The sequence below is a fragment of the Syngnathus leptorhynchus genome, chromosome 6, assembly GCF_054491065.1.
Source record: "Syngnathus leptorhynchus isolate UIUO chromosome 6, UIUO_Slep, whole genome shotgun sequence".
Classification (NCBI taxonomy): domain Eukaryota; kingdom Metazoa; phylum Chordata; class Actinopteri; order Syngnathiformes; family Syngnathidae; genus Syngnathus; species Syngnathus leptorhynchus.
The window spans coordinates 4,279,716-4,295,067 of record NC_141200.1 but is presented as its reverse complement, the minus strand read 5'-3'; the positions used below and the strand labels follow the sequence as shown (position 1 = coordinate 4,295,067).

General features: G+C 43.6%; 1 protein-coding gene across 2 annotated transcripts in view; it reads right to left on the bottom strand.

Annotated features, from left to right (window-relative positions):
- Nucleotides 1-15,352, bottom strand: part of scaper (S-phase cyclin A-associated protein in the ER) — a 32,951-nt gene that overhangs the window by 4,504 nt on the left and 13,095 nt on the right. For both annotated transcript variants that reach the window (XM_085913850.1, XM_085913851.1), the window contains exons 20-28: nucleotides 15,114-15,250; nucleotides 14,256-14,321; nucleotides 13,984-14,110; nucleotides 10,082-10,197; nucleotides 6,357-6,480; nucleotides 5,403-5,632; nucleotides 3,700-3,855; nucleotides 2,514-2,748; nucleotides 1,664-1,813 (exon numbers count right to left, since the gene is read on the bottom strand). In XM_085913850.1, coding sequence (XP_085769976.1) covers nucleotides 1,664-1,813; nucleotides 2,514-2,748; nucleotides 3,700-3,855; nucleotides 5,403-5,632; nucleotides 6,357-6,480; nucleotides 10,082-10,197; nucleotides 13,984-14,110; nucleotides 14,256-14,321; nucleotides 15,114-15,250 — 1,341 coding nt within the window. The remainder of the gene's footprint in view (nucleotides 1-1,663; nucleotides 1,814-2,513; nucleotides 2,749-3,699; nucleotides 3,856-5,402; nucleotides 5,633-6,356; nucleotides 6,481-10,081; nucleotides 10,198-13,983; nucleotides 14,111-14,255; nucleotides 14,322-15,113; nucleotides 15,251-15,352) is intronic.

Here is a 15,352-nt window from a genome sequence, read left to right as displayed (position 1 = left end):
AGCGGCAAAGAGAAAATCGGAGAAAGATAAACATCTCGTGTCATTCATTCATACATCCTTTAATTCTACTCGAATATATTTGCTTGCCAAGTCGACTTGTCTGCTTGTGTGTGTGGTCATTTTCACCCCCAAAGTTTTCTTAAGATTTACACACTAAACAAGCACGACTGAATTAGGCGGGTTAACATGTCAACGGTTTCCAATCACAGTTCCGCCGCTTCAAAGATTCCGCAGATCATCATGGTGGATGAGTCATAAATGAATCAGAGTGGGAGATTATGTGTACATATTTCGAGCGAGGGTAAGAGGAAGTACAATTTTAATTGTCAGCCGTCATGTACGTTTTTGTTCTGCCGTACGGACAATGTAACATATGGCTACATGGCTCAGCGGCTACTATGAGCAAGGCTACATATGTTGCTCCCGCAATGGCTTTTTGTCTGACAAAGTGAATTATTCATGCCCCCCTGAGCAAGGGGGATGGGGAGGGGGTTGTACATCAGGACGTATGGCTCAAAGTTCTGCTCTTTATGAGCAGCTTCTTTTCTAGAGCACACATAAACAAAAGCCGGTGCGCCGACGTCGAATCAGAAATGACGGCGACCGCACGAGCTCCGGCTCGGGTTGCTTTTGTGCCGTGCCAGAGCTTACATTAGCTGGTGAAAAACTCAAGCTGCTCTGAATATTCTTCGAGACACCATCCATCTCGGTGCGGAACTCCATAGACGCGTTCCCATAACAGCACCACTGGCAAAGATTATTCCGGTTTGCTAGCTTGTGTGGGAAATTGGAAACCAAACGACCTAGAGTCCAAAAGTGACTTACCCAAAATTCAAACAAGTTATTTGTTCTCATAACCTTTTCACGGACCGGGATTAACGATCGTAACCCAAATTGGGAACACAATTTTTTCTTTAGCGAATACAATCGTGGTTGGCTGCGGAGGTTAACGATTTTATGTGCGCACGGAGACGAATAATCTGTCAGTCACGTCACTAAATCAGCACCCCTCATTCAATTATTCAATGTGAAATGCAAATTGGCTCTCACGATTCTGTACATTATTATAATTAAAGGGGATGGACTCACGGGAAAGCCCGAATGTTATCCGGTGGTGAGGGAATGGCTTTAATTCAAAGTGAAAAATCTTGCAAATTAGAATCAGTAATCAGCCTATAAATTGCGAAGAGGACGTCAATGATGTGTCAGAGGCTGCTGTCTGTGCCAGTCGGATTTAACATAATCAAGAGTGCAGCCAAGTGGAGCTGATCAGCGGCCTTGGTGGACGGGCCATGCATGACAGCCAATTACACAGCGGCCAGATCTGCTCGTGCACATCACTCTCCCTTAAGTGGATAGAAGGCTGAGTCAGGTTTGGGGCACTTGGGGCGGGGCATAATAATTAAATAAATGTGTAATTCTGCATTTCTTAAGAAAAAAAAATAAAATAAATAAAACTAATAAAATGTCTTAATTGCATATATTCTGAAATTTATTGTAACATTTCACACCAATAAAGCACAAAAAATCCTCAAGAACATTTTGGTGGGAATTTGTTTAAATTAATTTAAAATAAGCGCAGTGTGAGATTTCCAATACATAAGCCGAATGTATCAACTCACATTAACTTTGAAGCAAAATGAGGTGAGCCAAAAATATTTACCTGGTTATCCGGGTGATTGACAGTGAAGTATCCCACACAGATGATAACTTCGTGAAGCAGCTCTTCAGCCGAATGTTGGGTACAGTACCAAAGCAAGGAGCTGACGATGTGGCGGAAAGCGAGCGACAAGCCCTCGGCTCCTAGAACGGTCTGAGACGAAACACGCGGCGGGGCGTTAGTGTGCGGCACACTCAATTAACATAAATTGCCCGCGGCCAAGATTACAAAGCTCTCAAGGTAATAACAAAGCAAAGTCATAAAACATTTTATATGCGTCGCTCGTGGGAACGCGCTTGGTAGAAAGAGTTGCGAGCGGGCCAAATGCCGTAAAACATCCCAAAAAGCGGCAGAGGAAGAAGATGAGAGGAGCGCTCGGCTGACAGTATTTATCAAACATGTCAGTGTGACGGAGCACCGAGAGATCATCACAGTTCCACTCAAGAGTTTGAGCATTGTAAAATTCATAAACACTATAGCTTGGATGCAAAACATTTTAGAAAGGCTTTGCAACTAAGCCAAACGTACGCTCCTGTTTACTGTGCTAATCACCTGCGCTCGTCCCAACCGCAGGGATCTAATCAATGCCGACGACAGACCCTCAGGTCAGAGGTCAACCGTGTTTATGTCCGTAGGTCGCTTTGTGCCGAGGAGAGAGACTCCACCTCTGACAGACATTAAGACGGGAGCCGGCGTCAATCGGTTTACAGATTTATTCGATGGAGGAAGGATAAATATTTGTAGTTTTTAAATCATGTCATGAAGCTTTCTTCCTCCTCCAGAATTTTATAGCACAATACAGGAAAATGAAACAACTCGTTTTTGACACGCAAAGAGATTTGATTGTGGATACCTGGAAGGCGGAGAGGTCAAGCAGGGCAAAACTGTTGAGGAAGCGGATGCCTTGCAAAGCCACCTGGATGACCCCTGCGCTGTAAGGTTCCTGGCTCTGAGAGGACGACTCTGGCGAGAAGCTGTGCAGCAGGATGGAATACAGCGTGTGCACCACTCCCACCAGATCTGTCGACTGCAGCAGGGCCGTCAGCCCCGTTGGGTCTTGACGCTTGTTGTCAAATATACTGGACCCACTGAGAAGAATGAGGCGGGGGGGGGGGGGAAACACAGTCATTTACAGCATTACTTAAATATTTTAAATTAAAAAAAAAATCCAAATGAGTTGACCTATTGTGACCACTTTGAGTGAGTCCTGCAAAGATTTTCAACGGCAGCAGCTATGATGTGCAGATTTTGACCTCTGGCAGGAACCCACAGTGCGTGTTGATACTTGATGTTAGCCAACAGGCCTTGTGTGAAATATGTTGCGACGTTAGAACACAGCCTGCTAATGCCATTAGTATCTCCAGACACAGCAACTGGCATGGACTAAGTACTCGACGTGGCCACTGCACAATCTCTTACGTGACACACTGAGATGGCACAACCGGGGCCTGTTGGGTGCTGTCATGGTGAATGATGTCACATTTACAGAATTTGGATTTCTCAATAGGAGCTATTCTTTATATTCTATTTGGGGGGGGGGGGGTGTGATTGATGCACTTTTAATATTCTTCCACCTGCTTAAGGGACTGGCAATGTGAACATTCTGTCCCCTTGGCACTGAGGAGTCACGGAAAAAAATCTAATAATGCTATTTGATATCAATATTTCTTTCCCGGTACTGTGTGACATCAAAGCGTATCCGAGCGGCTACTGTGGGCAACATTGCTTTCAACTTTGGCGCTGATGTCCGTCGGTGTGACTGTATGCTTAGCCTCTGTCAGCGGCACCGCTGAACCTCTCTTTAGGGGAGGTCACCGTAGCACATGTGGGTGGGCTCTCCCCCCCCCCCCCCCCGCCACCGGCCCACCGAGCTGCAAGCTAAGGTTTATGGTGAGTGACAGAGAGCCGGGTCAAGTAGATGCCTATCTCGATCGGCAGCTTAGCTTTAGCGAAACGATCCGCCGGCTGATTACAGAGGAACCGACTGTCTTTGTTTAATAACCACGGGAGTCGCTCTTAGAAGTTAGAGACATTCTTACCGTCCCGTTACGACAAAGCACAGCTTGCACATGCTGTGCAAGAAAGCCGAGGCTTGCTGGAGGAACGCAGACATCTTAGGGTGCTCGTCCACGGGGCTTTGAATGGATAGAAAGAACCCGTACAGCTTGTCAATCAAACCCATGTTGACCACATAGCTGCAAGACACAAGAAGAGCGCGGACAGGTTAGAGGCGTCGCTCCTAAAATGTTCACCTGAATGGACCACGGGTGACAAAATGAAGCTCTAACTTCATTCTGGAAAACAAACGCTTCTTTTGTGTATCTGCGCAGGGGGACACCTAAAGCCTCTCCACCCACTATTAGTTTGATATCTCCAATTTATCTTTGGCAATGGTGATCATGTTTCTTTCTGGTCTTTCAGCCGCAAATGACTCCTAATAGTGTCATTAGAGAGCTATTGTGGCCCTTCCAGGATCGGAGACTCTGGGAGTCGTCTTCCTGTGTGCGGTTCCAGTATGGTGAAATATTTGTGCCCAGTTCGAAGATTGTTGCAGCCTTTGACTCTTTACGTAACTGTGACTCAAGCTTTTAATTCCATTATTCAATAAATTCAACCATTTGGACAATTGTATTGATTCTATGAATTACATGGTTGGAAGAACTTGCTTGTGTAATTGCCTGGTGACTCAATAGTTCGGTTATGTATTGTATCTCTGTCTAGTCGGGCGTTATCGGGGAGGAGGAGGGGGGGTTGCTTTAAAACAGGTGACAATGCCGATATTCCACTGCGGCCCGCTCGACACTTGAACCCGTTCCGATTGTTTTGACTTCTCCCTCGTTCACAGAGCGACTTTGGCTGAAAGGATCCGTCCTCACGTCGACTGCTTTGTTCAACGTCTGCGTAATGTTTGACAAGCTACTCGGTGGTCGCGCTGGCCGCTCGGCGCCACGTCATACGAGCCCGAAAACATTTAGGACGACGGCGAAAGTCTAAAAGCGGTGAAAAAGAAAACTGAGAATGTGGTAATAAGCAGAAAAGGAAATCGTGAGCCGCTTATCATGTGATATACGGCACGGTATAATGAGAGTGTCAAAGCCAAAGCTAAAAATGTTTTGATCTTTTGTCCTTTCTCACTTGCTCATACATTACAGAAGGCAGTCGAGGTAAATCCACTGCTCATACTTGGGATTAACGGAGATGACGCCATTTTTCTCAAGCCCTCCCTTGTCTCCAGGGTTACGACTAGGTCAGTGGATGAGAGTGGTGGTTCCTTGCAGCTGCTGCGGCATGATGATGAATCACGGCTTGTGGGAGGGAAGGTGGAAAGGACGCGCTCTTCCATCGGCTTCTACGTGGGCCTGCCTTTCCTCATGGCCCGGATTTTCTCCATCACGGGTTACCTCCTACGATCCAGATCCACACGGCGAGCTCCGACGCCAGGTTGGAGGGGACCTTTCGGAGCCCTGCGAGTGCTTTTTGTTTACGCTACTTTGTGCCCACCCCTTCAGAAATGGATCCTACTTGAAATGTGTTGCTCGGTGTGAGCGTGGAGCACACGTTGGAAAAATGCCAGAATACATGCTCAATCTCACACTACTCCCATTTTGACAAGACACCATTTGGTCCATTTCCAAGAGGGCTCACATTTTGTCAGCTCATACTTCATGAGCAACTCTCTAACTCAGTTAAGAGAAGATAAAACCAGGAAAAAAATAAATCGAAAGAATAAGATCTGAAATACCTGATTAGGTCTTGTGTGCGAGTATTGAAGGAATCAGTGGCAGAGTTTTTGACCTTGGCATCTGGAGAAGATATCAAAGTGTCTTCCGCTTTTCCTGACTCGGAGGTCGTCGGAGACAGGCACCTCAAGATGGTAGCCGTGGTTTGCATTAGGCCGGTGGTAAAACCCTCACACACTTGTTTGTTAACACTACGGCCAAAGATGGACTTGTCCTCATCTGGAACATAAATCTGGAAAAATAAACACATTTTGTCTAAGAAATCAATTTTCCAGTGTATATGGCAATTTAAACTAGATTAGATTTTTTTTGATTTTTTATAAAACATTATTTTTCTTTTACCGTTTCATTATAATAATAATAAAAAATAAAAAAACTTGTGTTGCGACACCATTGGACATGTCTTTCAGCGCAGCAGCTGCTGTGATATGTTTTATATAAACCAACGCAAAGACGCCAGCCTCTCTCCCTGTGCCCTAAGGAAATAGGACTGCTTTGAATTGCAACTCACAACAGAAGAAAGAAACCCCAATAGAGTTCATGCATGTATCACAAACTCGTGCCTGCAACTCGTCCCGCCGTCTGTCTGTGTTGCGAGTACGGCTCGGCTCGCTGGCACCAGTGGATGTTTGCCGAGAGATGAAGTTGCCTCGTTACAAGGTGGTGAAAGAAAAAGACCCGACGTGTTGCAAAGTCGCCCGACTGACTGAGCACGCAAATACTCTGTGAAGAGGCTCTACGATGTTTTTTTTTTCTTTGTTCCACTGAATAATCAAATTATGGCACTGTCGTTAATACAATAAAACACACACAGGCTCTTATATAACAAGTATCTAAATAGCTCAATATTATAATTAATTCCCCCCCCCCCCCCACCCAAAAAAAAATGCTGATCTCGGCTCAATTCAATGACAACTTGACACGTGAACACAACGTGGATGCACGGCGATACCTACCGTTAGCTGGTGCAACAGCAGGTCCATGAGGAGTGCGATCTTGTTGCTCAACAGCACATAAGAGCAGTTGAGGGGACAGGAGGCGCATGTGGAGTAGTAGATATTCACAGCAACACAAAGGGTCCTAAAACGGAACAGAATGAGAATAAACTAAATACAGTGGTATCTTTGATGGTTTAATTCGGTCCCCGACTAGAAATAAAACTCATCTCACCCTAAAAATCAACTCTCCCCATTAAAGTGAATGGAGATGCCATTAATCCGTTCCAACCCCTCCCAAAAGTACGTTGGTAAACCATTTTTAATCTGGAAATTTTTTTGTATTTGTCTTTCACAAGTCAAAGGGGTATCCCAGTAGCACCGCGAGAACACAGATTGGATTAAACAGATTAAAGCCATATCAGCTAATTCTGAGTCGCCCTTCCCACACCAGACTTCCTTAAGGCAGCGGAACACAATCTCAGTCACATCTTGGCTGAGATTTTGCAGCACTTCCACTGAAGAGATAAAACGCTTCTTCTTCAGCAGATCCTTGTGGCCCCCAGGCAGCTTCCAGCGATAAGTCTGTCAGCTTGCTTCTGTATTATGTGCGCTTTAAAACAAACTCCAAAGACGACTGATGCTTTAGATAACTGACCAGTCCTTCTGCGGTGACAACTACATTTCCAACTCCCCCCCCCCCGGCAACATGGCGTGTCTTATTTGAACAGTGGTGAGAAAGGAATCAGTCTCTCTTGTGCCTAAAAAACATTTTGATATAAACCAAAGTCTGCACATCTGCTGCTAGTTTTCAGTCAAGCCATGCTGGCACAAGAGAAGGAAAAAATATTTGGTTGAGGCAGACTCGAGTCAGACAGTTAACTTTGTTAGAACCCTCTAGTAGCGGCCAGACATTTTGTGCTTCCATAACATGTTAACACATTTATCTAAACTAAGATACAGTAGAGTGGCAAACATAAAGTCTGTGGTGCAGGAAGTAACAAAAAATATCAAGCTAATAAAACAAAAGCTGAGAGCAAACGGCGTTCATTTCATTTGACCGTGGTAAGATGATCGGCTTGTTTTTGATGAAAACGTCATGCCGGTTTGAATCAAAATCAGAAAATGACATGCTGCACACATCTTAGAAAATCCAAACTGTGGAAGCCAAAGACAGAAATCAACTACGTCACCATGATTGGATCCAAAGATATTTAGTCTCATACTACATAGTAGGAATTTGAAAGAAGTCTCGGGAAAAAAATCTCTTAAGAAATTGAATCTGATGAAATGCAGTATCTTTTACCTTCCTCTTTTCAGTATCAAAATCAATTCAGTTCCCCAGATAGCAATCTCGGCCTCTGGCATTACAATCCATTCATCCGACTGCTAATGTAATGAGCGTGCAATTGCTTTGTAACGCAGCTAATCGGGCTTGTCTTTGGTCATTTGTGGACAAATGGGGGGAGTCTATCAAAGACATGTTTGTCGTATGGCCTTACACAAGCTGGTACAAAGAAGAACCGGAGTGATCTGTCTTTGGTTTCCTCCCACCTAATTGAGCTTGATGAGGCAGAGACACCGGATAGGGCGGCCCTCTCTGGGAATCTCTCCATCCCATTCGTGACGGCTCCAGTCAGGAGATTTTCAGAGACAATTTGGTAAAGTGCCACAGCATCTTGTCTCATGTTACTCAAACATGTTGTCTTAGGTGTGTCGGTTGACGAGCGGAGGCGGACATTCCTTCAGTTGCATCTCCGTGCTGCTTCTGATTGTTCTTAGCGCTATAAAATGACCCGACTAAATCGGGAGATTCCCGACAGAATAACCAATAAGTGTTCATCTGCACACTGGTGGCCAAATTAACCTCACAAAACAGGGATTAACATTTTACCTGTGAAGCTTTGTGTTAAATCCTTGGAGAAATGTGGGTTGACACACACCTGATCAACTTTAACCCCAATCTGAAGCTGCCTGGGTGGGCTGTGGGGTTTTTCGCATGATCGGGTAAAGGTGTGGCACAATTTTTGTATTTCTTCATTTCGTGCGAAACGAGAACAATTCAGTTGAATTTCAAAATTGATGGGAATTCAAAAGTAACGCGACTCATTAGCATAAAGTTGTTTGAACATATATTTTTTTTTTAGCTCAATCCCATTTATAAAGCCAACAAGCATGAAAAAGGCTCTTTTTTTTTGTCACTGCCTTGATTTATCTACCCTGGGATCTGCGCTCCTCAAGTCTCACATTTCTCACTCTCTGTATGCTTCCTATGTGAGCAGTCAAGCTTGGCTGGAGTAAACCGGCAGAAATCTGACCAACTTCCAGATCAGGTTGAGTCACACCGCCTCTTCAACAGGGGCAAATTTGTGTTCAGGGGAAGAAAAAGAATCCTAAGCCAAAACAGAAAAGGTGAGGAGGAAATGTAGTTCCTTGTGCTGTCAAACAATCCCTTCATTCACTACTATCTAAATGACATTTCATTTGATTCTGCTCCTGATCACTCTGATACCCTGAGTGCTTCCACGACATTCACTCTGGTTGTTGCTCAACACCGTCCGTCTAAGGTAGGGCGAGCCATCCGATGAACCGTAACGCTGCGTCATGCGCACGCTCAAAACAAATGGTGGAAAACATCCTGAAATAAAGCCACTTGGCGGCAGGTCTAATTTCACAGGATACAACCACGTCACATGAGACAAGAGGTGCAAATACAAATTGGGTGAACACGCACCTTCAAAAGACTCCTTAAACCCTTCTATGGAGATCACCTGATCACGTTACCGACATAACATAATCTGTCTATTCTCGTCTAAGTAGTATTAACTAAGTATTGGGTACACTTCGAAACTTCCAATGAGACAAATGAAAGAGTCAAGCCAAATTTTTGTTCGAGACAACACCGGGACAAATGTTTGCAGAGGAATTAGCTCATTATTGGAATGGTAACAGGATGGACTCGACATCCCCGGGGGAGAGATATGGACAATGCATCAGCGCAGTTGCTATCCTTTTCCTGCTTGTAAAAATTGCTCTGCTCATCTAGCAAGATCAATATGGTAGCATCACTTGTAAACAGATAGGCGAGGGTCTCCATGGTGGTCCATTCGACAATAAAATGAAGGAGAGTGACAAGGAAGACAGCCTGATGACTATTCGCCAGGTACCAACAGAATTGGCAAAGAAAATATTGTAATGCAAGAAATAATTATCATTAGTCCAAAAAAAATAAAAAATCTACTGCTTAGGATTCTCTTTGATTAATATGATTTATTACAGCACCCCCCCCAACCTCCCCAAAAAAATCAATAGACAAGTGATGCCCTTAAAAGCCTTATAAATAAAAGAATTTGTCCATTAGCAGGGATTCCGAGACCACTAAATGCTAATGAATGGAAGAGCGAGGCCATTCTGCTCCATTACGGAGTTCCACAAGAGAGTAGGGTTGCCTTTCTAACGTTATCTACGGGAAGGCTCGGCGAACACCAGACCCACAATTCAAAAATACTCTGCACTCTAAATGGCAAATGGGTTTTTACATTACCAGAGTATAAAAAAAAAAAAAATTGATTGGCAAAATGGAACTGCTTTCAAATTTCTACAAACACATTGTTACTCATTGAGAGGTGATCATAAACCAGTCTCGGCAAGATAAATAATAAAAATCAGTGAAACTTTACTGGTATGTATAAAATACATTTAAAATGAAAAAGTGGTCAGGAGGAACTAGAAAATGTGGTACTAACTTGTAAGGAATACGAGGAAGGGCGGTAGGTGAGGAGGCAGCCGTGACGACCTGCAGGATTTGCTCCAGAGCCGATAGGCCGCCGCCCACTTGGAAGGCCACTTGGTCTGCGGTGTTCTATAGAAGAAGGGACAGAGACACACCAAACAAAAGGTACATTTAAGACAGTAAGCCACAAAATGGACACGCATAATGACATGGCTCTCCCGAGGGTAAGGAGTCTCTTTCTTCCGAGGGGCGAGGTATTGAAATTGAAAACAAAGTGATCCCTAAAGTCTCCCTGCTTGACCTCAAAGCAGCAGACTGTCCAACTGCAATCAAGTTGCGACAGAGGGTAAATGCTTACGTTGGGTACGTGCTTTGAGGGTGGTCCGAAAAAATGGCCGGAGTCAAAGAAACGCTGACAAAATAAGCAATGAATAATAATTTTGATCACTTTGATGTTTCTTTGTTTAGACACTTACATGAATTAGTTATTAATATTGCTGAACGGTGACTGGAAGTGGGTCGGTTATAGCAAGGTGAGCATGTCGTCGGCCATGTTGGTCTCAGGGTTTGATAGGGAGGAAATAGCCGTAAGGGTTTGCTGCTGACGGACGTACTTTACATGACTTGACACTGAAGGTCACTTTTCCTCCTAATGAGGTTACTGGCTCCTTAGCGCTATGACAGCGCTAATATCCAGCCACTTCACGGCGCTTTTGTTCCCTCCATAGTAAGTTGCCAACAAGCCTGAACACATTTGAGAGCCAAGCGCTTTGCTAAATTACAGATAAGCTCTTCATCTGTCACTCATGCACAGCGAGGAGGCAAATGCTTCTTCAATACAAATATCTTATTCTATTAAGACTAACATGCCGAGAAAATCTTATCCTTCAACATAATCGGACGTGTTCTAAAGATGAATGGGGCGTTTCTATTTTGAAAGAACTCGAGAGGACTAGTTAGATTGTCCATTCTCCAATCGTTCTCTAAACTTCATCTTAACCATCAACACGTCCAGCTAAAAGCTCCACAGGCAAATGTGAGGCAGGTCTTTCATAGGAGCTTATCAAACAGGATTGAATGGGCTAAACAGGACCTGCCGAGTCCTGGCTGTCTTTTGTAAAAACCAGACGATGAGCTCGGCTAGCTGATATCTTCTGATGACAGATTTATCTGCTATGAAAATGGAACAAAAGTGGCTGAAAAGGATTCAGTTCAAATTACCTATCATAGTAGAAAGAGTTTTCTCTCGACATCTGCTAAGTGTTCTGCAATAATTGACATTTTATGAATTCATTACATTTTCAGTTTAAACCTTTCCTAAATTTGAACCGCTGAATCCATTCTTAGATCTAGTCAGTTATATACTTCTTTTTTTTTTCCTAGGGGGGGGGGGGGGCTGCTAACTTTTAAAAATACAGTTCATGATCCCTTCCATTTATCCGGATCAATTTTAATGCCCAAATCAATATTAACAATAAAAGGGGAGTAGCTCATTTATCTTTCTTTAACAGAACGGCCACCAAAGGCCAATCATTAAGACCCAAGTTAGACAGATAGCTTTTGAATAATACAAGAAGGAGAATCTTATTCAATTACTGTCCAGGGTCAACTATTGTTACCCCAGCTGATGGGGAGGCAGCAGCAGATGCTAATTCCTGCACCCATGTGCAGAGACCAGCCAGATTGCACTTTGTCATCTCCTCCCACCAGACACTTTAATTACATGGAGAGGAGCTAATAGCCTCGCTAGTCCAGCCTGACCAACAGATGGACAAGCAAGTCATCGACTTGATAGAAGATTGAAAGTTTTACATGAAAACACCATGGTGAATTTTGCAATTTCGTTTCTAAAATACATTTAATTAAGTGTAAAACTGAATTTGTTCATTTAAATAGAAAACGAATACAATCTTTAATTGAATGCACGACTTGTTGACAGAAAGTAAACATCTTTCTAATGAAAATGCCCAAGTGCAAAAATACAGTTGTTTTTTTTTGTTGCCACTGAGAGCGAGCGCCGGCCGGGCTGTCAATCTGACCTTATAAAAACACGCTTTTCAAAGTTCCAACTTTGCTGTTCCCTATTTGGCACAAGCAGGCTCTGACAGCTGACATTGAAAAGGCAAATAGAGCCGGCGTACTTTCTGTGCTCTTGACGTTTTTTTTTTACGTGTTGCATATTTTCAGACAGGCTTTAATTGAAAACACTAATAAACACTTTGGGCAGTATATAATGATAATAATAATAATGAGTGTGTGTGTGTGTGAGTGAGTGGTGGTGGTGGTGGGGGAGCAGAAAATTGGAAAAATTCACTTCTCAATCACGTAGAGTATAGCTAGAATTAGGTTTGACACAAAATAAACCATTAGAGGCCACAAAGGGAGAAACAAGTCGGGGTCAGAGAGAACCACGCGAGCAGTTCGGTCTGTGTGTGTGTGTGTGTGTGTGTGTGTGTGTGTGTGTGTGTGTGTGTGTGTGTGTGTGTGTGTGTGTGTGTGTGAAGGGGTGGGGCCCAAACAGCATTGCAGGAGGGGAGTGTCGGGTGTTGTCTACAGAATTAGCAAAGAAAGTGGAGACTGAATCAGATATGGGACAGAAAAACAAATCTGTAGGTGAGTCAGTGACATGAGAGATGCTTGTTAGGTCAAATAATCTAAACGACATCGACTTGAAGGGGCCAGACAGCCATGCTGACGGAGACTCTATTTATTTGACTTTGTCCAGGGATTAGAGAGCCAAGTGCCCCCCCCGACTGTCTCATTTGCCAATCATGCTTCCCCAATACCACGTCTCCAATTTTTTGGAGAGCACGACTGGATCAGGAATGAGCTTTTAAAAAGAATTGAAAGACAAGGGACTTCATTTGCCTCTTTGACAGCGACGGCAGCGCTGACAAAATGAGCACATCTTTATTGGGCCGCTGACCTCTGGCCTCATGTTGAAGAGTGGGCGGAGCCAAGAGGAGGGGTTTCTTGTGTAGTGACAGCTTGTGAGCTACTTACATCACAGCTGACTCCTCCTCTCTCCTTAGAGGAGCCCGTGCCAACCTGGCAGTACTTCTTTCGACGCGTCCCCGGGGAAATACGGTAATAGCATCTCCGGCTATCCCGCTAGTCATTGATGGGACTCCATAATCTTTGTATTCCGACGGCCACGGACACACAGTAGGATGGTATAATGGTGCACAGCACAAGATGGCAGGAAATTTATGCCTCATTACAGGAAGTGGACTGTATATTTTCCTCATCATAAACATGGTGGCAGGTGTTTTAATGGCTTCGCTCTGCTCAAATTAATTTGGATTTTACAGTAAGAAATAAAAAATAAATTTTTGAAACTGGTTTCAAATCAACTCGACTTGGAAACAGTTATCACAGTTACTGTATATTGAATATACACTTACCTTTTATTGGATTTCACTGGAGTGGCTCACGTGTTTGATCAATTGCCACAATAATATATTGCAATAACACATTGAGTTGAATTAATGTCTTATAGGACTGGTTTTCTTTCTTTTTTTTTAACTAGCCATTGTTTAAACCAGTGGCGTCTGAGTGGTGGACACTACAGACATAGGGACAATGCTCACTCTCGTGCCAGGAAGCACCTCTATTGGTACCATGTGCACAATCATAACACAGTTAACATGGTCTTCATTAGTCAATAACCAAAGGCAAGTGGCTTTAGAGTAAGTGATACTTGGGAGGGTGAGACAGAGGGAGCCCAAGCCAAACACAACTAATGACCGAGGAGACATGCAGAGCGTCTGGCACGAACTAAGCTGCAGACGGCTCAGACGGGACGATGTAAAATCAGAAAAAAATATATATGGGACCACTGGGTGGATTTTAATATAGTATTAAAAACCATGCGGAAACAAAACGTTATTTGTCAGACACATTGTTCAAGGCTACCTGTTTCTCCAAGATGCGAAGAATCTCGCCCAAAGTTCGATCCAAACTGGACACTTTGTTGTTGGCCCACTGGCCGTTATCTTGGCCCTGCAGTTGTTTCAAAAGGTCCTTCACGAGACGCTGTAACCTGAAGATACAGTGGAAAGAGGCAAACATCACTTTTCCCATGGCGATCGAACAAGTCTTGACTCAAACAAAATGGCAAAATTTCCAACTATTTTGAGAAAAAATAATAAAACACTTAAGATATAAAAAAACAGGACTGCACTTACTTGGCCTTATATGGGGAGTCGGGAACTTGTGTCTTTGTGTCAAATGACGTCTCGTATTGCTTTGCTCTACACGGGTACAAAAAAAAAAAATAGTATTGAATCCTTGGGGAAAGATTTTGGCCTTCCCGTAAAGCACACTATAGATGAAAGTGTGAAAGGAAAGAAAATGTTCAGGCCGAGTCTGTTTATTTGGCCTGTCAGCGGAGCGACTCGGCCTAAAATTATCAGACAGCAGCGTTTTGCTGGCACTGACTAAACTCAACCTTTTTTTTTTTTGCTAAAAGTCAAAATTCCTTCATCTCAGAAAAATGTAGGTGATGATTATCATTCATTATTTTAACTAACACTCATTTTTTAATGCTGCCTTAAAACTTAATGACGAAGGAGACAACCTTTATATTTTAAGGGGTTTCTGTGCTGCTTTTTTTTTTTTTTTTAATTGCCTTTGGGGGCTTGCGGCCTCGGAGTGCAAGTCCCAGCAGGGCTGACGAGGGAGTGACAGGAAACAGAGACAGATCATGTTGTCACTTTCTCAACACCACAGAGCCTCTCCTTGTTCTGACCGCCAGTTAAATTGAGTAAGCTCTGGTCCGAGTTCTGCCGCATGGCAAACTCGCCTCCTATTTGTTTATGGGTATTGATTTTCCTTGAGATTTCATTTGAAAAAAAAAAATCAATAGCTGAGAGCAGGAAAAATAAGCAGTGCTAATACATGCATACTGTGCAAACAGAGATGCGGCCGACGGTCCTTTTGGAAAGTCAGGATGCAAAAATCCTGGAACACTTTTTTTTTCTTGTGTGCCAATGTGCGATAGAAAGTGATAAACTGTTAGTGAGGTAAAAATAAAAGCGACTGACCTGGAGTTCATTCTGGCACGGAGCTTCTTTGCCTTCTTGCGGGCCTTTTGCCTCTCCTCGCTATCCTTGAGACTCTCGGAGGAAACGGAGCTGTCAGTCACAATGTCCACAATGTATTTCTTCAAGGAAAGATGTTCCTATAAAGCACAAAGTGGAACATTTTCTTTCTGTAAATACATTTCGGGATAAATTCCATAAACATGGCAACTAACTAGCAACCGCTGTAGCCTAATTAGTTC